At 39.4% G+C, this 20,094-nt stretch overlaps 8 protein-coding genes across 18 annotated transcripts; 4 read left to right on the top strand and 4 right to left on the bottom strand.

The window, feature by feature from the left end:
* Positions 1 to 124: 124 nt before the first annotated feature.
* Positions 125 to 3,104, top strand: LOC6541759 (prolyl endopeptidase). Of its 2 annotated transcripts, none has more exons than XM_001969444.3 (9): positions 125 to 309; positions 421 to 1,010; positions 1,067 to 1,209; positions 1,270 to 1,429; positions 1,489 to 1,608; positions 1,670 to 1,750; positions 1,805 to 2,196; positions 2,259 to 2,531; positions 2,600 to 3,104. In XM_001969444.3, exons 1-9 carry the CDS (start codon positions 204 to 206, stop codon positions 2,997 to 2,999), a joined length of 2,265 nt encoding a protein of 754 aa, XP_001969480.1. In that variant the 5' UTR covers positions 125 to 203; the 3' UTR covers positions 3,000 to 3,104. The 2 variants fall into 2 exon arrangements, with proteins under 2 accessions (XP_001969480.1, XP_026835311.1); XM_026979510.1 differs by having other exon boundaries at positions 145 to 309; positions 428 to 1,010.
* A 127-nt stretch (positions 3,105 to 3,231) lies between these two features.
* LOC6542021 (ubiquitin-40S ribosomal protein S27a) lies at positions 3,232 to 5,374 on the bottom strand. The gene is made up of 3 exons (XM_001969443.3): positions 5,286 to 5,374; positions 3,632 to 3,972; positions 3,232 to 3,449 (listed from the first exon to the last, which is right to left on the bottom strand). The coding sequence occupies exons 2-3, from the start codon at positions 3,950 to 3,952 to the stop codon at positions 3,300 to 3,302; spliced, it is 471 nt and encodes a 156-aa protein (XP_001969479.1). The 5' UTR covers positions 3,953 to 3,972; positions 5,286 to 5,374; the 3' UTR covers positions 3,232 to 3,299.
* LOC6541730 (ribosome biogenesis protein NSA2 homolog) lies at positions 4,072 to 5,374 on the bottom strand. Of its 2 annotated transcripts, none has more exons than XM_015158933.2 (2): positions 5,286 to 5,374; positions 4,072 to 4,937 (listed from the first exon to the last, which is right to left on the bottom strand). In XM_015158933.2, the coding sequence occupies exon 2, from the start codon at positions 4,907 to 4,909 to the stop codon at positions 4,130 to 4,132; it is 780 nt and encodes a 259-aa protein (XP_015014419.1). In that variant the 5' UTR covers positions 4,910 to 4,937; positions 5,286 to 5,374; the 3' UTR covers positions 4,072 to 4,129. The 2 variants fall into 2 exon arrangements, with proteins under 2 accessions (XP_015014419.1, XP_001969478.1); XM_001969442.3 differs by having other exon boundaries at positions 5,052 to 5,320.
* A 127-nt stretch (positions 5,375 to 5,501) lies between these two features.
* On the bottom strand, positions 5,502 to 8,043 carry LOC6542845 (ionotropic receptor 75a). Its single transcript, XM_001969441.3, has 6 exons — positions 7,700 to 8,043; positions 7,149 to 7,633; positions 6,285 to 7,088; positions 5,927 to 6,213; positions 5,677 to 5,816; positions 5,502 to 5,616 (listed from the first exon to the last, which is right to left on the bottom strand). The coding sequence occupies exons 1-6, from the start codon at positions 7,872 to 7,874 to the stop codon at positions 5,534 to 5,536; spliced, it is 1,974 nt and encodes a 657-aa protein (XP_001969477.2). The 5' UTR covers positions 7,875 to 8,043; the 3' UTR covers positions 5,502 to 5,533.
* A 316-nt stretch (positions 8,044 to 8,359) lies between these two features.
* Positions 8,360 to 9,259, top strand: LOC6542735 (COMM domain-containing protein 5). Its single transcript, XM_001969440.3, has 3 exons — positions 8,360 to 8,755; positions 8,827 to 8,970; positions 9,040 to 9,259. Exons 1-3 carry the CDS (start codon positions 8,448 to 8,450, stop codon positions 9,203 to 9,205), a joined length of 618 nt encoding a protein of 205 aa, XP_001969476.1. The 5' UTR covers positions 8,360 to 8,447; the 3' UTR covers positions 9,206 to 9,259.
* A 200-nt stretch (positions 9,260 to 9,459) lies between these two features.
* LOC6542820 (U6 snRNA-associated Sm-like protein LSm4) lies at positions 9,460 to 10,321 on the top strand. Its single transcript, XM_001969439.3, has 4 exons — positions 9,460 to 9,538; positions 9,599 to 9,640; positions 9,702 to 9,800; positions 9,906 to 10,321. The coding sequence occupies exons 1-4, from the start codon at positions 9,536 to 9,538 to the stop codon at positions 10,224 to 10,226; spliced, it is 465 nt and encodes a 154-aa protein (XP_001969475.1). The 5' UTR covers positions 9,460 to 9,535; the 3' UTR covers positions 10,227 to 10,321.
* Positions 10,322 to 10,563: 242 nt separating this feature from the next.
* On the bottom strand, positions 10,564 to 16,818 carry LOC6542764 (putative uncharacterized protein DDB_G0271606). 9 transcript variants are annotated; one of them, XM_026979508.1, is made up of 18 exons: positions 16,519 to 16,818; positions 16,035 to 16,419; positions 15,287 to 15,464; positions 15,114 to 15,227; positions 14,913 to 15,062; positions 14,768 to 14,854; positions 13,985 to 14,203; positions 13,832 to 13,925; positions 12,844 to 13,752; positions 12,653 to 12,787; positions 12,462 to 12,497; positions 12,181 to 12,378; positions 11,844 to 12,122; positions 11,715 to 11,776; positions 11,587 to 11,650; positions 11,121 to 11,528; positions 10,881 to 11,036; positions 10,564 to 10,815 (listed from the first exon to the last, which is right to left on the bottom strand). In XM_026979508.1, the coding sequence occupies exons 3-18, from the start codon at positions 15,389 to 15,391 to the stop codon at positions 10,676 to 10,678; spliced, it is 3,156 nt and encodes a 1,051-aa protein (XP_026835309.1). In that variant the 5' UTR covers positions 15,392 to 15,464; positions 16,035 to 16,419; positions 16,519 to 16,818; the 3' UTR covers positions 10,564 to 10,675. The 9 variants fall into 9 exon arrangements, with proteins under 9 accessions (XP_026835309.1, XP_026835307.1, XP_015014414.1 ...); XM_026979506.1 differs by having other exon boundaries at positions 13,808 to 13,925; positions 14,759 to 14,854; positions 16,266 to 16,419; XM_015158928.2 differs by lacking the exon at positions 16,035 to 16,419 and having other exon boundaries at positions 13,808 to 13,925; positions 14,759 to 14,854; positions 16,519 to 16,817.
* Positions 16,819 to 17,307: 489 nt separating this feature from the next.
* LOC6542444 (malate dehydrogenase, cytoplasmic) lies at positions 17,308 to 19,784 on the top strand. Its single transcript, XM_001969437.3, has 2 exons — positions 17,308 to 17,434; positions 18,691 to 19,784. Exons 1-2 carry the CDS (start codon positions 17,432 to 17,434, stop codon positions 19,699 to 19,701), a joined length of 1,014 nt encoding a protein of 337 aa, XP_001969473.1. The 5' UTR covers positions 17,308 to 17,431; the 3' UTR covers positions 19,702 to 19,784.
* Positions 19,785 to 20,094: the final 310 nt, after the last annotated feature.

The following is a 20,094-nucleotide window of genomic DNA, read 5'->3' as shown; positions in this document are numbered from 1 at the left end:
TTTGTAATAAAAATGGCTTATATTTATATTTATATTTATATTTATATATTTAAATTACAATAGGAACATATTTTGAAATTAGATATAAGGAGGCGGCGATATATAGTTCGCAATACTGCAGTAGCAAAATTGTTGGAGTGCCCCACACACTTATCGAAAGTATCGAAAATTAGTATTCCATTTTTGCATTGATAATTTTGCAAATGCATACCATTTTTCGAGGCCCGCTGCTATACCGCCGATTTTGCCAAATAACTGTATCTAAAGCACTGCCCAGAAATTACATTCATCAAGGATTGCCTTTCAATTGTAAGTATATATATATTTATATATATATAGCTGATGCGAATAAATCGCAAATGCTGAAAAGTGAAGTATTAATATACATATATATTCATACGTGTAACAAATCCATCAAAGTAACTAGAGCCATGCCAAGTACTTTGACCGCGAAGCTCGCGTATCCAGTTGCTCGGAAAGATGAAACCGTGGCGGAGGACTTTCATGGCACCCAGATCAAAGATGTGTACCGTTGGCTAGAAGACCCGGACTCCGCGGAAACCGAGGAATTCGTGAACGCCCAGAACAGCATAAGCCGGCCATTCCTTGAGAATGGAGACGAGTGGAATAAGCTGAACACGAAGCTTACCAAGCTGTGGAACTATCCCAAATACGGATGTCCCATGCGATATGGCGGCTATTACTACTACTTCATGAACACTGGCCTGCAAAACCAGAGCGTGATGTACCAGCAGAAATCGCTGGGCGACGAGAGTGTGGTGTTCCTGGATCCGAACACCCTGTCCGAGGACGGTACCATCGCCCTGACCCAAAAGGCCTTCTCCGAGGATGGCAAATACATGGCCTATGGGCTAAGTGAAAGTGGATCCGATTGGATCAAGATTCTCATTCGAGATGCGGAGACTGGAAAGGATCTGAGCGAGGTCCTCGAAAAGGTCAAGTTTTCTGAGATTTCGTGGACAAAAGACAATAAGGGATTCTTCTATGGTGTGAGTACTGAAGACTTTCTTCCTGGTTATTCAAATTGAAGTCTGTTATTCCTTAGAGATACCCTGACCAAGATGGAAAAACAGATGGATCTGAGACTAAACAAAATGAGAACCAGAAGTTGTACTATCATCGGGTAGGAGAGAGTCAGGATAAAGACACACTTGTGGTCGAGTTTCCGGAAGAGCCTTCGTGGCGCATGTAATGACCTTAAATTGTATTGTGGTAGAACAAAGATTATTATAAATTTTCCGCCTGTAGCCAATCTACAGTCTCAGATTGTGGAAAGTACTTGATTCTGGCAATTGTTAAAGATTGCCGCGACAACATCGTGTTCTATGCTGATCTTACGCCAGGTGCGGAAATAAACTCTAAACTGAATGTTAAGAAAATAGTGGAAAAATTCGAGGCTGACTACGATGTAAGTAATTGCTTCCGAATTTTTCAAAATATAAATGTATATATTTCTCATTATTTCAGTACATTACCAATGAAAGCTCGAAAATATTCTTCCGTACAAATAAAAATGCACCAAATTATCAAGTTATTGCCATAGACTTCAATAATCCAGCGGAAGACAAATGGGAAACGCTCATACCCGTAGGTTTAGTTTGCTTTTAAACGTAGATCAGATTAATCACGGCTAGTTTACGTTTTATAGGAGCACAAGTCGGATGTTTTGGACTGGGTTAAGTGCGTTGATGCTGATAAACTGCTCGCTTGTTACATAAGGGATGTGAAGGTAAATAATTAACAGTAATACATTCATATACCTCATTACTTATTCCTTCTTCAGAGCGTTTTACAAGTGAACTCCCTAAAGGATGGTACCCTGCTGCGCGAATTCAAGTTGGATATCGGCACCATTGTGGGAACCTCTGGAGAGAAGAAATATTCCGAAATATTCTACAACTTCTCGTCCTTTTTGAACCCCGGCTCCATTTATCGATATGATTTCAAGACACCTGACCAGTCGCCTTCAGTATTCCGCGAAATTAAACTGAATTTAGAAGGATTCCGTCGCGAGGACTACGCCGTTGAGCAGATATTCTACAAGAGCAAGGATGGCACCAAGGTTCCGATGTTCATAATTAGAAAAAAACGTGATAGTGTTGTTCCGCGACCATGTCTGCTTTACGGATACGGAGGCTTCAACATCAGTATGCTGCCTTCCTTCGGACTCTCGGGGTATGTTGAGAAATACTTTTAAACACTATGATTTATGTGAACGTATTCCTCAATCTTTGCAGGCTTATGTTCATAGATACTTTTGATGGTGTGCTCGCCTATCCGAATCTGCGAGGTGGTGGTGAATATGGCGAGAAATGGCACAATGGCGGTCGCCTGCTGAACAAGCAGAACGTATTTGACGACTTCCAAGCAGCTGCCGAGTATTTGATCGAGAATAAATACACGACGAAAGATCGTTTGGCCATCCAAGGTGGTTCCAACGGGGGCCTTTTGGTCGGCTCTTGTATCAACCAACGTCCGGATTTGTTTGGAGCTGCTGTTGCTCAAGTTGGGTAAGTAATAGCCTGTTTTTTTGTGGCCATATGTTAAATACCTAATTTATGTGTATCTCATTCCACAGTGTCATGGATATGTTGCGCTTCCACAAGTTCACAATTGGTCACGCTTGGTGCTCGGATTACGGCAACCCATCGGAGAAGGAGCACTTTGACAACCTATACAAGTTCTCACCGCTGCATAACGTGCACACTCCAAAGGGCACCGGAACAGAGTACCCATCTACTTTGATCCTGACCGCCGACCACGATGATCGCGTCAGCCCCTTGCATTCGCTGAAATTCATTGCGGCTCTTCAGGAAGCTGTTCGTGACTCGAAGTTTCAAAACAATCCGGTTCTGCTGCGGGTCTACCAGAAGGCAGGCCATGGAGCTGGTAAGCCGACATCGAAAAGAATCGAGGAAGCCACCGATATTCTGACTTTCTTGTCGAAAAGCCTTAACGTCGACACAGTTAACGTTTAACTGGTTAGCCACCATAAACAAATTGCATTTCTCAAGGTCGAGTAAAAGTCGCGTATACAAAATGTATTCAATATTTTCACAAATAAACTATACACCTTAATGAGATTTGAGTGTTTACTTCAATTAGTTGTTAATAAATTATTGAAGTTAACAAGACAAGAATCATATTCATTTCCGAATTATTGGAGTTTTAACCATGCTGAGTTTAAATGAAAAACGACAATTTCAGCGATTGAATTTGTTATTCAATTACTACCTTTATTTGATTTCTGGAAACGTACATGATCTTATGTAGCAGAATTACTTTTCCTCTGGTTTGCTGAAGACAAAGGTCAGGTTGCACTTGCCGCAGTAGTGACGATCTTCATGGGCAGCCATGAAGACGCCAGCGCCGCAGTTCTCACCAGGGCACTCGCGACGGAGACGGTGGATCTTGCCGTTCTCGTCAACCTGTGGGATAAACATAGAAATTTATTAAGGACGGAAATCATTGATATTGGTTTGGTCAATATAGGGCACTGGTGAAGTCACTCTGATATCCAAATCTTAAGCCAAACAGCACAAGACCAAGACTCAAGAATTCCAAGAACAGATCAGAATGTTTTCGGGTATCGGTAGATTGTTGTGTGTACCTTGTAGTATTTCAGGACAGCTAGCTTGACCTTCTTCCTCTTGTGCTTGATTTTCTTGGGGGTGGAGTAGTTCTTCTTCTTGCGCTTCTTGGCACCACCACGCAGGCGCAGCACCAAGTGCAGAGTGGACTCCTTCTGAATGTTATAGTCAGAGAGGGTGCGACCATCTTCCAGCTGCTTGCCAGCGAAGATCAGACGCTGCTGATCTGGAGGAATTCCTTCTTTGTCCTGAATCTTGGCTTTGACATTTTCGATAGTATCCGATGGTTCGACCTCAAGAGTGATGGTCTTGCCCGTGAGGGTCTTAACGAAGATCTGCATCTTGTATTCCAGTCACCAAACTGCAAGAAACAAAAAGATGATTGTATAGATTTATATAAATATATGGCATTGGTAAGTCTTAATACGATAAAAAGATAGGAAAGCAAACAATGGTAACATTTATTGTATGTTTGTTTATTAAATCCAACTCTTAAATTAGGTAGCGATATTTTCGGGTTAGACAAGCAGAACTGCATTGATAACGCCATCGTTTTCTGGATTGTTCGTGACCTGTGCGTATTTGCCCCAGACAACTTTTCCTGTTTGCGTTACCAAACCCAGCTCAGAGATGTTGACTTCGATCACAGTACCCTTTGTGATTACACCCAAGGAAGTGAACATGGGCGAGCTGGGGTTCTTCTTGACGCCGATGATTGGCAGGTTGAAGGTGGCTTTCAGTTCTGGATGCGTAACGTGAGCCTTCTTCATGCGCAGACCCATAGGTCGGATGAAACGCTCGAACTTTGGTGGCTTGCGGGTGAAGTTCTCGCCAACGAAGGTGACTTTTGTGACCATGCGCTTCCACGCCTTCCGCTTTGTCTTGCCGGTCTTCAGCACTTTAAAGACCTCTGCATCCGACTGGGCGCGTACTTTTGGAATGGGCACGTCCCACTTGCCTGCCTTCTCCTTGCGCTTCTGCTTGATCATATTGGACAGGACCTTGGCGCTGGACTGGATGCCTCTGTCGAGCAGATAATGTGGCAGGGCTCCATCCTCGACCTTCTCCTCCTGCTTCTTGACCTTCTTCTCTTCGTGGGCCTGGATCTTCTTTTTAATCTGAATCTTTTCATTGCGTCGCTCCTTATTGAAGAGTTTGGCCTTAATGCCGCGCAACTTGCGAGCCTTGCGTGCTCGGTCCTTGGGAAGACGCGCTTCCTTCTTGCGTTTCCGCTCCTCGTAATCCAGTCGCCGGCCATACAGCTTGCGATGGCGTTCCATATACTCATTCTGCGGCATGGTTACTTGTTAATTCTGGTGACCAGTTCTGAAATACATTCATGTGGTTAATAACATGTGGAAGAAGTGGGTATGCGAAATGTTTCCTGAGGAAGCCTGTGTGGCCATCCACAGATAACTAATCACGCGGAAGTTCACTTACCTTAATGTATAAATTTAAATTTCACAATATTTTTTTTCACAGGTGTTTTCTTTAGCAATTTTAATTGCTCGTCAATTTTACATGTGCACTGCAACCATTGTCATTGTTCAATCAAAAAGTGTCATGTATTTCACCAGTAAACGTTTACAAGTGTTTCAGACTACTATATGTTTGCATTTGTGTGTTTATTTTTACTTAAACGATGCTTAAAATGTAACAAGACCAAAAACTTACCTTGCTTCGGCAACAGAATCAAAGGAAAGAAAGAACACACATACAGCGTGACAGGAAGTTGAAAAATTAGGCGCAGGGCTGCATTTGGAGTTCAGATATTTTTATTTTTCGAATTATAAACTAGTTTGGAACGCGTGGATAAGAACATAGATTGGGATAAAGCTGGAACAATTTAGTAAACGCCAGACTTATTTAGAATACATTTTTTAATATTAAAAATTTTATAATAAAAAATAACAAATACAAATTTAAAACCCGCACCATTTTCGTAATCCGAAATGCGCATAAAGTTTCTCCATACACAAAAGTAGAAGCGATACTCCAAATCCGCCTACGGCATACAAAAATTGATAAATATGTAAATTCTAGTAAAATTTGTTAATATTCTTACAAATTAAAATTACAAATCCAGGAAGCACTCCTGACAAGCTTACAGGATAAACGGTGTATAATGATTGACAAGTTGGTTTTTTGATTTGCCGCCGTCGAAGTATTCGTTCCACAAAACCTTTTTCCTGAGCATTACACATACTACAAAATATAATTTTAATTACAATTATACAATATATACAAAACTATTTGAATAAAAAAATCGATTCCTTTTGGTTCATATGCCAGCATGCTTAAAAATCGTAACTTACGCTGTTTTGAAAATTTCGGTATACTGGCTGTTCTTGTGTAAAATCCAATTCATTATTTCAACTTCCATTAGACCGGAGACTTCACGCAAATCACAGATCTCGTTGGCATCGAAAAATTCTGCAATAACCGGATAGGCGTCCACGACTTCACAATGAAAAGCGAAACCGCCTGATTTTAAAAATGGAACAGCATCCTCAATATGGCTAAAGATCGGCAATTCATTTAAACGTCTTGACGAAGACAGCTTTTTCTCTATTAATCTTGTAATAGATCGATTTTGACTTTCCTAAATAATAAATTAAATAATAATAAATTGTGCATGGTAATATCATTTAATACTTTTTTGAATGAACTTACTCGGAATAAGACTTTGTAGTAACCAATATCTTCGAATGATATTTTTAAGGGACTTATTGTTATTTCGTCGACTGTAGACGGACCCTGATCTGAAGAACTAAGCAATCCGCCCACCACAGAAGAGGTATAATAGTTGTACATAACCAGGGAGAATAGGAATAGAGTCATTACCAAAAAGCGGACAGAACGATCTACAGGATTTGGGTCCAATCCCTGTTGGCAACAAGCTCCAAAAATCTGCAGAATTCGTTCAATGCATGTGGTTTTAATGTCATATCCCGAATTTTTCTGATTCGAATGTTCCTGCTTTTGGCAATTATCTTGCTTACGTAAAATCTTGCAGTCGATAATTTCAAATAGCACCCAAATGATGCTAAAAGCACCAAGGGTTAATAGACAGAAGAACCAAACTCTGTCGCTGAATGGCGACAGAAAGTTACCACTTTTTCCATGAGTATCCAAATCGGAAGTGTACCGGTATAGAAAAGCCGTCTCAAATCTCCAACTCTGGTGTATTGTATCGAACTCTGCAAAACGATTAATTCGATTGAAGGCCCCGGATGCGGCAATATCTGCCTCATTTCGCATAACGATTCCCAAGAGGCCGAGTCGAAAGGTAGTATTGCCCAACCGTCCAGCCCATCCCCTAGAATTCCGAAAATTAACCGTGAAGTTAAAACGTTCTCTTAGAAGTCCCAGAAGCTCGTAGTGATACTTTATAAATGCAGCAACTCCAGAATCCTTCGTTGGTCTCGAAAGAATGGATTCAATTTGTTCATTCGAGATTATATCCTCTTTGTCGATCTAGCACCGAAAAAATAAATAGCAATAATCTCCTGAGTTATGGTTCGACTCATTACTTACAACACTTGCTCCTCTTAGAGTTATTCCGTTAAATTGTCCGCGAAAATCAATGCTTTGCAAAAGGAAAATATCACAAACTATATTTAAGGTATCGTTTATTAATGTTGCTATCAAATGTATTTCCAAATGCGATTTTAAGTGTCGTCCTTTTGAATGAATATCCCAATACGCATAACCATCTGCTGTTTCATTAACATAGGTTATCTGGGCGTTGGGACCAACATAGTTGAGAGTTAAAGGAAATAGGGATTGAACCTCAAGATCAACACCCCAGAGGAACCACTGGTAAGTTTTGTTGAAATACCTAGTTTCAGAGGCTTTAAAAAGAAGTTCAGATGATCCACTGCATCTGGCATTTACCAGAACTGAAGTTCGAGCGTAATTATTCCTCGTCAATATGGATGTTAGGGAATAGGTTTGGTTAAGGTTAACTATGCTCACGAATTGATTAAATCCCATCAATCCAAGAGATATTTCTTTAAAATCTAATAATAAATAAATAAATATATTGATATCATGTGGATCTTTTTTGTAGCTTTGCCTTTTCTTACCTTTAAGTGAACATGAAAACACTATTGCTTGCTTGGTTTTGACTAGGCTTGCAACAAAATTGGTTAGAACGGATACTTCCATACTCTGAATTATTTCAGCATCGCCTGCAGCGAGTATTAAAAGAAACACACAGATTGAGAGATTCATATTACAATTGTTTACCCTTCTGCACATTTTATACCATTTTATAGTAAAGCGTTTTGTTTGATTGACTGCCCGAATTGCAAGTGGTAATTGCTTAGTGTAATTGGCTTATAATTTGCTAAGCAAAAAGCTAAAGAGCATTTATACCCTTTAGTCAGAAGTAATTTAATTGAAATGGTTCAAAGTGTAGCTATGATTGGCAGGTAAAATTAGATCATACATTTTTAATGAGACAGTAAACTGTTCCCAACACTTATGACATTAGCCTGGTTAGTAGTTTTTTAAACTAACTGGCAGTGGTTACTCAAACTTTTCAATAGTATATAAGCAACTAAATTATTAAGAACTTTTAACAAAATGGTTAACGGATATGCTCTGTACTTAAAACGGAAAAATGGCACATTCACTAATACTAATATCTAAAATCATATGTGGATGTATTTGGGATATTAATTTGAATTATTTAAATATTTATTCCATTTCATTTAATTTTAAAAAACAGTACGATTAATATCGATTGTAGGCTCCGAAAATCCTAATATCGAAAATTTCCCATTCCTAGATTGTTTATGTTTTTGTACAAAATATTTGTGAATATGCATCATGTCGTCTTCGTTTAGATATAATCTGTTAAAGAGTGTTAAGCCATACACTCCATTTACTCCGCAATTGACTAAGTCCATGTTGCGTGTCCTTATTCAAGTGTCTGTGCACTACATCGAATCAAAGAAGTCTTCTTCGGAAGTGCTTTCCCTAGCACTAAATAAACTAACAAATGGAGGACACAAAATTCCTCCAAACTTTTGTGAACTTTTCACTATGATATTCTTGATGATGCAAATCTTTTTAAGATATCCTAAGGGCGTGGTGAAGCATCATGAGCTGCGTAAATGTTTAATGGACGATTTAAAGCAAGTATTCATATTTATATGTTATATGTAAATCTTGATCGTTACTAATATGGTTGTTAATCTTGTACCAGTTTAACAGAAGAATACGTAGATGATATTTGCAAAGTTTTGCTAAACCATCGAGACATATTGAGCAAGAACTTTTCTGACACTAAAATGGACCGTGTCAAAATGTCAAAATTGCAATGGAGAATTAACATTTCCTTATCGTTAAAGTGAGTACATATGCATACAAACTGTTTGCTATTTTATGTACATATGTGTAAAACAACTTTATGTTTTAGTACCGTGCAAATTGACAAACCTACAATAGTCCTCCACTTCAAGCTCCAAAATAAGGAATATCGAACTCTAGAATTGCCACTGTCTATGTTTCAACAAGTGCGCTATAATATTGCTCTTCTACTAAATGAATTGCAGTCATTGCAAAGCCGGTTGGCCTTAAAATAAGTTACATGTTTTGTTGTCCACTTAGTAAATTAATACAACCAATATAGCAAAATCTTTACTTGTGTTTTCGAATACTTTTTGGGTATTCATTTACTTTCAAGCATAAGTTTATTATAAAATAAATTATTTTATGCAATAATTATTCTATCCTATACTGCTTAAGCGATTTCACAGGCTTCCGTTCAAAATTGTTATTCATTTACAGAGAATACAAAAACGAACACCCTGTTTAGATATATACATGTTTCATATTCGTTTCATTCCCACTAAGTGATAGTTAATCTCTATCGATTTCCGGCTATCGCTGTATTAATCGATTACTTCACGAAAATGGTAAGCAATATTATTTCAAGGTAAATAAAGGGCAAAATTATTCATTTTCATGTGTTTTAGCTGCCACTGTCACTTTTAAAAACAGCACAGAGCCATCCCATGGTAAGATGTTTGCATTTGGCTATTTCAGTAATACATATATTTGTTTATTCAAAATTTACAGTTGGTGGAGCTGAAAAATGGTGAAACATACAATGGTCACCTAGTCAGTTGCGACTCATGGATGAATATTAATCTGCGCGATGTTATTTGCACCTCAAAGGTAATATAAATTGCCGGTGTTAAAAATATGGAAAAACTTGTATATACATACAGCCGGAAAAATGATAACATGAATAGCTTGTTTATAGTGATATATACTTTGCAGGATGGCGATCGGTTTTGGCGCATGCCGGAATGTTATATCCGTGGGAGCACCATCAAATATCTGCGAATTCCTGACGAAGTAATCGACATGGTCAAGGAGGATGCGCAGGCCAAGTCGAGGAATCGCACAGAGATGAACAAAAACCGTGGCGGCAACTCGTCGCAAAATCAGCGCGGCGGGCGCCCTGGTGGTGGAAATCGAAATAATGTCGGCAATCGTCCTGGCCAGGGATACGGAGGGCCTGCAAACAACGCGATGCGCCTGGGAGGAGCTGGTGGACAAGGGAATCGCCTGCCCCACGCTGCCAAGAATAGGAAATAGTTGTTTGGATCGTAGTAATAAATTCTTTTCAACCATTTCAAGTCACGTATTTATTATTAAAAAGTTGACATTTTTATACAGTCTCGATAATTTCACATCACGAGGTTTTCTTTGCTACTTATTGCCATGGTAATCTGTCTTTTATCCAGCGAGCAATTGGAATGAGTTGGTTTCAAGTTTAAAAAAAATCACTGGGAGGTGAACTATTGCCAAGCAGAAAAGACTTTTTGGATACTACAATTGGATTCATGTGGACGCGTCCGGCACGTAGAGACGAGATCCAAGTGCTTCGCTTGCTGCACAAATGCATTAGTATCCTGAATTTCACTGGACCGTCTTTAGTATCATGTTGTTTCATTATATTCGAATTTTATTTTGCCTATATTTACTTTAAGAAATATTTAATAAAGAGTACAGGTAAACAAATGTATTATTTATATGTATTGTAGCTAAACGAATTGACGGCTTTTTAAAAACTCAAGCATGCCCTGAACATTGGCATTGACCTGTGGCGGCTGCGTTTGTTGTCCGTTCAGCAAATTATTGGGCATCCCCATAGGAAGCAGTTGCTGTGGCTGGTTGTTGAAACCTGGAAGTGCACAAAATGATGCATTTTAATCGACTGCTGACTTGTAAACTCTTAAGTGCACTTACCACCACTCTGGGAATTTTGCTGTTGAGCCAAATGCTGCAAAAATAAATCCTGTTGTTGCTGAGGATGTGGGGGAATTTGGTTTTGTGGAAAAGAAGAAAACTGTCTAAACGAAAGTATAGCCGGATCCATTGAAGTCCAATCACTATTGTTGTAAACTATTAGGAATACAAAACATTAGTTACGCCAAACGTTGTAAAATTCTCTCTAGTGTAACGGCTATAACTATTTCGATTACTTACCCTTGTTGTGAGCCATTGGATGCTGCAATTGCGAGTCACCCACAGGCTGTCCCGCGTTTTGGTGCATGCCCAAGGGTGCGTTCCAGTTGACACCCATTGGTATTTGGTGCTGTCCTTGGGCACCGTTGTTTCCCACTCCATTGACGGGCATGTTCATGAAGGGCATTATTTTGCTGGTGTGCTGCAGTCTGGATGCTCCGCCCAAGCCCAATGCGTTGACGTGATTAAAGCCTGGTGGCGGCATCCGAGCTCGGTGCAGGTTGTCCACCAGTTGCTGATGTGGGAGAACTTGAGGCTGTGGCGGCAACTTCGGCAAGGGGTTTTCTATATTAATACTCTGTTGTTGGACAACCTCATTTTCCATAAGTTCAGCAAGTCCCTTTTGGGTTTCAACAAAGGGGTCGAATCCTTTTAACAAACACAATTAGTGAAAAGGCTCAGTAGTGCAATATTAACAACGTCTTACCTAAGTCATCGTCGACTATCGAGTTCTGTGTGAACCGATTCTGCTGAGATTGCGTGTTTGGAGGCTGAAAAATAGGGACGAATGTATTATTGGCATGTTGGCATATAATATCCATATGAAATCATTACCATAAATTCATACATTCCCATCATCCTCTGCTTTTGTTGCTGCTGCTGCGAATTAATAAGTCCTACGAATTTAAGGGTAATATCATTATTGAGGGCTGGAAAGAATTTGTACTGAAAAGTATAACTTACCATTTTCGACAAAAGGCGAATTCAGTCGATTGCTTTCCAAAGGGGCCGCGACTCTTTGGGGTTCCGGCACAGCACTATTTCCATTGATTTGTGGTGGATGTCCATTTATATACGGATGGTGTGACTGCTGCTGATTTTTATGGAAATCAAAGAACTTCGACATGTTACCGCCAAATAGATTTTCCCCTGCTTGCTGCTGTAATAATTGTTGCTGAAGGATTGCATGGGCTTGCGCTCTATTCAAATCGAGCGAGTTCGCCTGTAAATGGCTAAGGAAATCTAAAAGAAATTATTGGTTAGTTTAAGTTGTGTTACACCTTAAGAACAAATTACTTACCATTCGCAGGACCGTTGATTTGCGTCGCAAAGTTGTTGCGTTTCTGTAATTCGTGCATGCGTAGGAACTCCTCCTGTTGATGCAATACTTGCTGGTGGTGATGCTTCTGCTGCTGTTGCAATTGTTGCTGCTGAAGCAGTTGCTCCTCCACGTGCCTAGTGTTGCGCATCATCACATTTTTGAAGGCTTCTTCCCACTCTGTTTTCACAAAAAATGGATAAATTAATAATAAATTTGAATTAGTTGAATGATACACTAATATTATGCAAATAATTTATTACCATTTGTATTGGATGCCTTTTGGATTCCATCAATGTCTGTTTAAATCCGTTGATTTACCGATCAGTACCGAAAAATGCGAAAATGTTTCAATTAATGACATTTAAATTAAAGATAAAAACCTACATAGAACCCTTGTCGGAAATCTTTCAAACCAATTTAATTTCATTTTCTTCAAAGATTCGTCACTTACCGTTGACCAAGTCTGGTAAATGAGACTGTCGCATTTCCAAATCTATCTTATTCTTTAAAATGGGGGCTTGCTGGAATGATGGCGATGTGAAAAAGCTGGGCGTGTCATCGAAAATGTTGAGCTTAGACAGCGCATCTGCAACTGGAAGTGTTACTAAAAGGATGGCAGACTATTGGGATGAGCTACAATACCAGTTACTCTGCTTCCATTATCCGCCAGACTCGATGGTTCGGCTGGATCTACGGGTAAGCATCCTTCATCTTTTCCATTGCTAGGCGCCACTGCAGCGGGGCTGATATCCTCAGAGGATTCAGCTGCTGGCAGAACCGTTTCAGCCTCGACAATAGCCTCGTTGCTCTTTTCGAGCTCCTCCTGAGACTTCACACTTTCTTGCTGGCTTTCAGAATTCACACTATTGCACTTCTCCTCCGCATAATCACCAGGTAAACTCTTTTCACTTAAGCTACTCTCAGAGACGTGTCCTTCGCTAGTTTCGCTACAAGAGCTCACAGATCTTTGAACGTTTGTTTCCGCTAATCGCTTTTGCGGTAAGTTATCTTCACAGCTATCGGTTACTTCCGCCTTCTTTTGTGTTATTGTACTCTCGTTCGTTTCAACCCGTTCCACCGGTTTATTTGCTGCAGGTGCTGGAGCAGCTTCCTTGCCCTTCTTTTGCTCCTTTGCACCAGCCGCATGATTGGAGGCCCTATCTTTTACGCGCTCCACCCTCGATCGATTGCTAGAGGCTTGCGGCGGTTCTGCCTTGGTGGAAGCCGGTGCATCCGCCGTGGCCTCTGCGAATGTCTCAGTACTTGTGCTGCCTCTCGTTTCGGGAACATAGTTCTCCTTGTTCGAGGCATTGGCGTTTGTGTTCCCGCCGCTTTTATTCTTCGACTTGTTCTTCTCGTGCCTCTTCTCGTTGCGCACCTTCTCCCGTTTACTCTTCCCACTGGAACTGTTCGAACTGGCAGTGGCCTCTTTGCCATTGATGGGCGAGACCGATAAACTGGGCCAGGCCTCCTTCTGCTGGGCATTGCCTGCACTTGAACCATTTGTTCCCGATCCAGAGGACGAGGATGACGCTGACGATGGAATCGCGGCTGGTTAGGTATAGACATTATTAAGTCATTTAGTATTTGCCCTGGCTGAAATTACCATTTGCTTTAGAAGCTCCGTTACCATTTACAATACCTGTTGTATTCGGTCCGAATGAGGCAATTAGAGTATCGTGCAGGCGCTTCTCGTACTCCAGGTGCTTTCCCTGATGCATTTCCTTTAAATATCAGAGCAGCACATTTAGATACGGACACATTTAGATATCTCACAACTTACCTCCTTTGTGAAACTGGCCTCGGGGTCGCCCAATTCGTGTAAGTACATGCAGTCGCCCTTGGGACACTGCTGGTTCTTCATGAAGTGGCTACAGTATTTAGTTGTCCCCAAGCTGGTCTTTATGAGCCGCCCGTCTATCATAATGTTATTGACGCTTTGAATGGCCCGCAAGGCATCCGAGTTATTAACATAAGTGACATAGGCAGAAGCAGATGGACCCTTTAAATCGAGAAATTGGATTAAGCAATGATGGCAGTGTAGGAAACGCGATTCGGTGGACCGAAAACTCTGATACCCTCGCAGTTTTTGAGAAAGCAGGTTGATCAAATGTTGCGATTTTTGCTTTTTATAAAAAAAATGGATGTAATTCTAAAATAGGCTCATCAAAATTGCTTAAAATTTGTTTTTAGCGTAAGCACGGAAACAGAACGTAAATTCTGACCCATTTTCAAGAAGAATGCAAAAATGCAATGTTTGCATTTGAACACAATTTTGCCTAAAATATAAAAAATATATATATATATTAATAAAAAGGTTACAAAATAAAATTGTATTAAAAAACGATGTTCGCTTACCAGGGCAGCTAACAACAAAAGGTTCAAATTCATTTTAATCGAAAATAAATTTTGGTAAATTTGTAAATCTGTTCAGTTTCATTGAAAACGTGCCATTATCAAAGTTTTCATAGAAACCACCTAAAAATGACTAAGCAACTCGGGTATTGACCCATTGGGCCATATAAATGTATAGAGGTAATAAATAATTGAATCTTACAACTCTTACCTGGACCCCGGCATACGTGGTACTTGGATTTATAACGACTTTATGAATTTTCCCATATTTACCGAAATACTCGTGTTTTTTTAATATCTGAAATGACAATTGTGAGTGGGAGCAGTCGGTTAGCTCTAGTGGAAAATCAACATACGTCTGCATCAGCAAGTCGAGGTGGTAGGCCCACAACGAACACCAAGTTCTTTTGGACCACGCGAACGTTGGCCAAATGTTTTCGGTTCTCGGTGATCTTTTGTTTTCGTTGTTGGTCCCTTTGGCGTTTCTGGGACTTGAAGGCAATCATCTAAGGAACAGTACAAGTTAGTGGAAGAAATAGCAGGTGACACCAACTTACTTCTTCCTGTGACAAAGGCTTAAAGTCAGCTGGATTCTCAGGGTACTCCTTGCGGCATGCCGGACACAGCTTGTTCTCATCCGTGCGGATCCTATGCCAACAAAATCGGCAAATCTGAAAGCGAGAGCACTTGAATTCGCTGCTTATAAGGGGCCTTAAGTTATAGTATGTACCTGATATCCGCAGGTACACGGAAAAAAGGTCAGATCGTCCACCTCAAGCGGCTCCATACACAAAGGGCACTCGACTGCATCATCATTGCTACTTAGGCCGTTCATTTTCAGGTGATTTGGTGATGAAGTACTCGCAGTTCAAATTTTTAGAAAATTGTTGATAATGATGAGAACCAAGCTGCAGAAAGTAAATAAAATAATATATATTTCATGAAGTTTAAATGTCAAGGATAGCTTTTGTAGGATTTTTCTTATGGAAATCCATCACATATGTATGAACTTGTATTGAAATGAGAAAAATATTCGCCTAATTTTATACTCTTAAACTATAAATGTTTTCTGTAGCTACAACACCTAAACATTTGAAGGTAAAAATAAACAATATATTACAATAAATAACCATTAAACATAGCAAAAGGCATGCGAAATTCAATAGATGAATCACCCGAACATTGGCGTTATTTTGCACACCATGAAAACAAGTTTTGGCATTTTAGCACCTGTAGCTAGCCACCTTCGTTAATATCCATATAAAAAGCTAGTATGGATAATTGCGATTTGTGAAATAGTGTTTACATACGGCCCATTGTAATAGCGGATTTGTTGATTTTATGCAACCTTTGAAATTTGTCAAATTAATGCTGGCAGAAGGTGTTTACCGTCAGGTAATTCTATTGTGTATATACACACACACCCGCATGTCTACAACACATACAAGCAAACAAAAAGTATTTTTAAATATGGATACCTTTTCATAACAGAAATCAAACCAATTTGGAAATGTACGTACTACCTGCGTACATAAACAAGTTCTCAAATTTAAAACGTAAGCTCTCTTTTATAACTAGAAAAAAGAAAGTATTTTCATGAGATTAATAACCAAACATCTGTGTGAATATGGCGACATATTAATACGTGTGGGTATCACGCAAAATTCATAGAATTTGCATCGATATTTGCGTATGCATTGTAAAATCACCTAGTAGTTGTACATCCGTAATTTGTTAACCCACTATATACGCACACATATGCGAGTGTTTATGTATAATGTTCACGCTGCACTTATTTACCAATCCACACAGTTGCAATTTATTGTTTATTAAAAATGACAAATCACAAACTCGTATAAAAAGCTTAAAAAAAAAAATCGATTGTTAGACAATAACAAAAGTCAGGTAGGAAGGAAAATGACAAATGTTTAATGTACATAAGCAAGAGTAATATATACATACACATATGTATGTACACGTAACACGTATGATTGTAAGTGTGATGTAGGTTTTCTTTATTCACTCTGAATATTTGATGAAACGACGTTGCAATTATTAATTGTGTTTTTGAACGTTTTTTAATTTTTATAAATACTTGGTAGCAAACGTATCAAACGAAAGTACTAAGACTAAAAATAAACGCAAAGTAAACGAATTGATTCGCCAAATTAAAGACTCCAATTATTTTCCACAAGAAACATTCGATTTTTCTCCACGGTTCAAACTATCGATAACGCAGCGAACGAAATAATCACTTCACACGACTGCATTTGCATTTTTAAAATTATGAAAAAATAAATAAAATTGTTGCATTTGTGTACAAAGTGCCCAAAAATATATGCCTAATACTTTTTCTGCAATATGTTGTTGTATTATCTATTATATCATATCAATGTTTTATTAAGTCAATACATAATTAGTACTATTAATTGTACAATTGTCTGTAAAATTTTTTTTTTATTTGTTTCTTTTTTCAAAAAAAAAAAACACATTCGCGTATATAATTTTATTAATTTTTCGTTTATCATTGTATAATATTTTTCTAAGCAATATGGTGATTATATTTTTGTTTTGGATGCATATATGGTTTATTTGGTATGCATATGGTTTCCTCGTAAAAATTAAAAACAATAATCTAAATAAATAACTCTTTGGTTTTAAAAAAGTAATACTTTTGTTATTAACAAAAATAATCGATATGTGTTGCTAATAGCGTGATGCATTATTCGTAACGCGATGGAGTCACGGCTACTTTTATTCAAAAAGTAGTGACTGGAAAAAAATTGTGAAAAGTAACAGGTTACCAATTGGCGATCCCTATTTACGTTTTTACTTGAAGTTCGTCCGTGGAGCGTTGCACCTGTGAAATTTTAAAATGGTAAGTCTACCGGCAGCTCTTTGCTGTGCTTTTCTTGTAAATATATTATCAAATTAGAATTAATAATCTTTATATTTGATAATCAAATGCATTCAATGTGGCGTATACCAAAATCTGTAGTTATGACGGTGTGTGTAATTGGTCGCAATATTTTTTCTGGAAATTTAACATTCATTTGACCTCTCCCCGTGCCTAATCTTAAAAACCAAAACCCTCAGTGACGTAAATTTGAACGCATTTCCAGAAGCTCCAAGAGCATCAAATTATTGCAAATGCCAGCTAATTGCCAATTGACGGCGATAAAAATGTTTTCATGTTTTTAGCTCTTGCCGGAGGAAATAGGACTTATATAAACCGGATGATTGGAGGCGTAAAGCAAAGTCCATGCAGTTCAAATCTGTCATATCTTATCAAAAATGACAAGTTCGCGGGGGTTACGCTTCCAATTGTTTGCAGTTGCGAACCTTTTAAATTACACATTTATCTGATAATACATATACATATGTACATATAAAATAATATACGTTGTGGATAGTAATTCCAATCATTAGCACTTATTTGTGGAAACTGTGTTCGGAACTTTTCTAAACATGAATAGGGGTCAATCTCCACAAGTGGCCTACTTTTAGTGACCCTTAGGAAAAGATTAACTAGGATTGCGAAACTAGGAAGGGTGGAAAGTGCACTTAGCTGGCAAAAAGCAAAGCAAATGTAGTATTAAATGCATAACTATTGATTATTTACAATTAGCGACAGCCAATTTTAGAGTTAACCGTTTTAGCAATGTGTACAGTGAATTCGTTATCTATCGCAAACAACAAAGCTAAAATGAAACCCACTTCAAACCAGTAACAAAAAACTTTGCAGTGCTTTTTGTTTATTTTCCAGAATCATATTTGCACTACTTCTGCTGAAATTGTACTTTAATGCTATTTAAATAGAAAATGGCGAACTGGATACATATGCAGTATTGTGAAGGTTGCAGTTTTCGCAAATATTTCATTTTCGCCAAGCGTCTAAAAATAAAATATAGATCCAAAGGCAAAGGCTGGATGAACAATTTGCCCCTTATTACAGTATAATTAGCTTAGCTGCAACTAAACATAGCTCAGAGCATTTTTGATATGTTGAATATTTTCATGAAAATGAAAATGAATACTTATCATTAGGAAAGGAAAAAAATTTTTCCCAACTGTTGAGAGGTTGATCAATACAACTACCAAATAAATGAATCTAATCGATGAATGTACTTTCAGGCTGAACCAATTCGTGTTGTGGTGACCGGAGCCGCTGGCCAAATCGCCTACTCTCTGCTGTACATGATTGCCCGCGGCGAGGTGTTCGGCAAGGATCAGCCCATTGTGCTGCACCTGCTCGACATCCCGCCCATGGTCGGTGTGCTCGAGGGCGTGGTCATGGAACTGGCCGACTGCGCTCTGCCGCTGCTGGTCGGGGTGGTGCCCACCACCACACCGGATGTTGCATTCGCTGATGTCTCGGCCGCCTTCCTCGTAGGCGCTATGCCCCGCAAAGAGGGAATGGAGCGCAAGGATCTGCTGTCCGCCAACGTGAAGATCTTCAGGAGCCAGGGCCAGGCTCTGGACAAGTTCGCCAAGAAGGACGTCAAGGTGCTGGTTGTAGGCAACCCGGCCAACACCAATGCCCTGGTCTGTTCCTCCTATGCGCCCTCTATTCCGCGCGAGAACTTCTCGGCCATGACGCGCCTGGATCAGAACCGCGCCACCTCTCAGATTGCCGCCAAGTTGGGCTTGCCCACTTCTGCTGTTAAGAACATCATTATCTGGGGCAACCACTCCTCCACCCAGTATCCCGATGCTGGACAGGCCAAGGTGACCGTCAATGGAACCGTCAAGTCCGTGGTGGATGCGATCAACGATACAGCTTTCCTGCAGGGATCCTTCGTGGAAACCGTTCAGAAACGAGGAGCAACAGTCATTGCAGCCCGCAAAATGTCATCGGCCATGTCGGCGGCCAAGGCCGCTTGTGATCACATGCACGACTGGTGGAACGGCACTGCTCCCGGCCAGTTCGTCTCCATGGGCGTCTTCTCCGACGGCAGCTATGACTCGCCCAAGGATGTGATCTTCTCGTTCCCCGTTGAGATCAAGAATAAGCAATGGAAAATCGTCCCTGGCCTGACCCTCAGCGATTTCGCCAAGACTAAGTTAAGTGTTACCGGCAAGGAGCTCCAGGAGGAGAAGGACGAGGCTTTGTCCGTGCTGGACTCGAATGTGTCCAACTTGTAATGTGACATTAAACGTTAATTACTAACATCATAGTTGTGCATTTAGGAACCAAGTTCATGGCAATAAAAGTTTTCTAAAAAGCTCTGGAATTGTTTTGTATTGTCAGAAGTTAATGTAAGGGATTGTTTTCGATCTGAACTATTACATAAAATATTCAGAAACTAAGCAGTAGACCGCTGAGTTAATAGTTTTTGTGATCTATTGTGATTTCATATATTATAAATGTATTAAGAATTGAAAAAATAAGTGAGTTTTATCAATATTCTTCATGTAAATTAGGAAGAGTACATGTAGAATACATATGTCAAATTCGCAGTAATTAATATGAATCATTTTAATGAGATTAGAGCTCTAAACAAACTTAAATGAGATAAACAATTGCGACAGTCTGAT

Source organism: Drosophila erecta, unplaced genomic scaffold (assembly GCF_003286155.1).
Source record: "Drosophila erecta strain 14021-0224.00,06,07 unplaced genomic scaffold, DereRS2 tig00000055-arrow-pilon, whole genome shotgun sequence".
NCBI classification, from domain to species: domain Eukaryota; kingdom Metazoa; phylum Arthropoda; class Insecta; order Diptera; family Drosophilidae; genus Drosophila; species Drosophila erecta.
The sequence above is the reverse complement of the archived record's forward strand: the minus strand, read 5'-3'. Positions and strand labels throughout refer to the sequence as shown.

Bases quoted from the DNA above. Each gene is read 5' to 3' on its own strand.
- LOC6542021 (XM_001969443.3), bottom strand. From the start codon at position 3,952: ATGCAGATCTTCGTTAAGACCCTCACGGGCAAGACCATCACTCTTGAG. The intron at 3,450-3,631 runs GTACACACAACA...TTTATCCCACAG, and splicing joins CTGTCCTGAAATACTACAAG to GTTGACGAGAACGGCAAGAT.
- LOC6542735 (XM_001969440.3), top strand. From the start codon at position 8,448: ATGTCGTCTTCGTTTAGATATAATCTGTTAAAGAGTGTTAAGCCATAC. The intron at 8,756-8,826 runs GCAAGTATTCAT...ATCTTGTACCAG, and splicing joins TGTTTAATGGACGATTTAAA to TTTAACAGAAGAATACGTAG. The intron at 8,971-9,039 runs GTGAGTACATAT...TTTATGTTTTAG, and splicing joins AACATTTCCTTATCGTTAAA to TACCGTGCAAATTGACAAAC.
- LOC6542820 (XM_001969439.3), top strand. The intron at 9,641-9,701 runs GTAAGATGTTTG...CAAAATTTACAG, and splicing joins CAGCACAGAGCCATCCCATG to TTGGTGGAGCTGAAAAATGG. The intron at 9,801-9,905 runs GTAATATAAATT...TATACTTTGCAG, and splicing joins ATGTTATTTGCACCTCAAAG to GATGGCGATCGGTTTTGGCG.
- LOC6542845 (XM_001969441.3), bottom strand. From the start codon at position 7,874: ATGTGCAGAAGGGTAAACAATTGTAATATGAATCTCTCAATCTGTGTG. The intron at 6,214-6,284 runs GTAAGTTCATTC...TTTATTATTTAG, and splicing joins ACTACAAAGTCTTATTCCGA to GAAAGTCAAAATCGATCTAT. The intron at 5,817-5,926 runs GTAAGTTACGAT...TATATTTTGTAG, and splicing joins ACCGAAATTTTCAAAACAGC to TATGTGTAATGCTCAGGAAA.
- LOC6541730 (XM_015158933.2), bottom strand. From the start codon at position 4,909: ATGCCGCAGAATGAGTATATGGAACGCCATCGCAAGCTGTATGGCCGG.
- LOC6541759 (XM_001969444.3), top strand. From the start codon at position 204: ATGCATACCATTTTTCGAGGCCCGCTGCTATACCGCCGATTTTGCCAA. The intron at 1,011-1,066 runs GTGAGTACTGAA...GTTATTCCTTAG, and splicing joins ATAAGGGATTCTTCTATGGT to AGATACCCTGACCAAGATGG. The intron at 1,609-1,669 runs GTAGGTTTAGTT...TACGTTTTATAG, and splicing joins AATGGGAAACGCTCATACCC to GAGCACAAGTCGGATGTTTT.
- LOC6542764 (XM_026979506.1), bottom strand. From the start codon at position 15,391: ATGAACGGCCTAAGTAGCAATGATGATGCAGTCGAGTGCCCTTTGTGT. The intron at 15,228-15,286 runs GTACATACTATA...TCTCGCTTTCAG, and splicing joins CGTGTACCTGCGGATATCAG to ATTTGCCGATTTTGTTGGCA. The intron at 12,123-12,180 runs GTAAGTAATTTG...AATTTCTTTTAG, and splicing joins AATCAACGGTCCTGCGAATG to ATTTCCTTAGCCATTTACAG.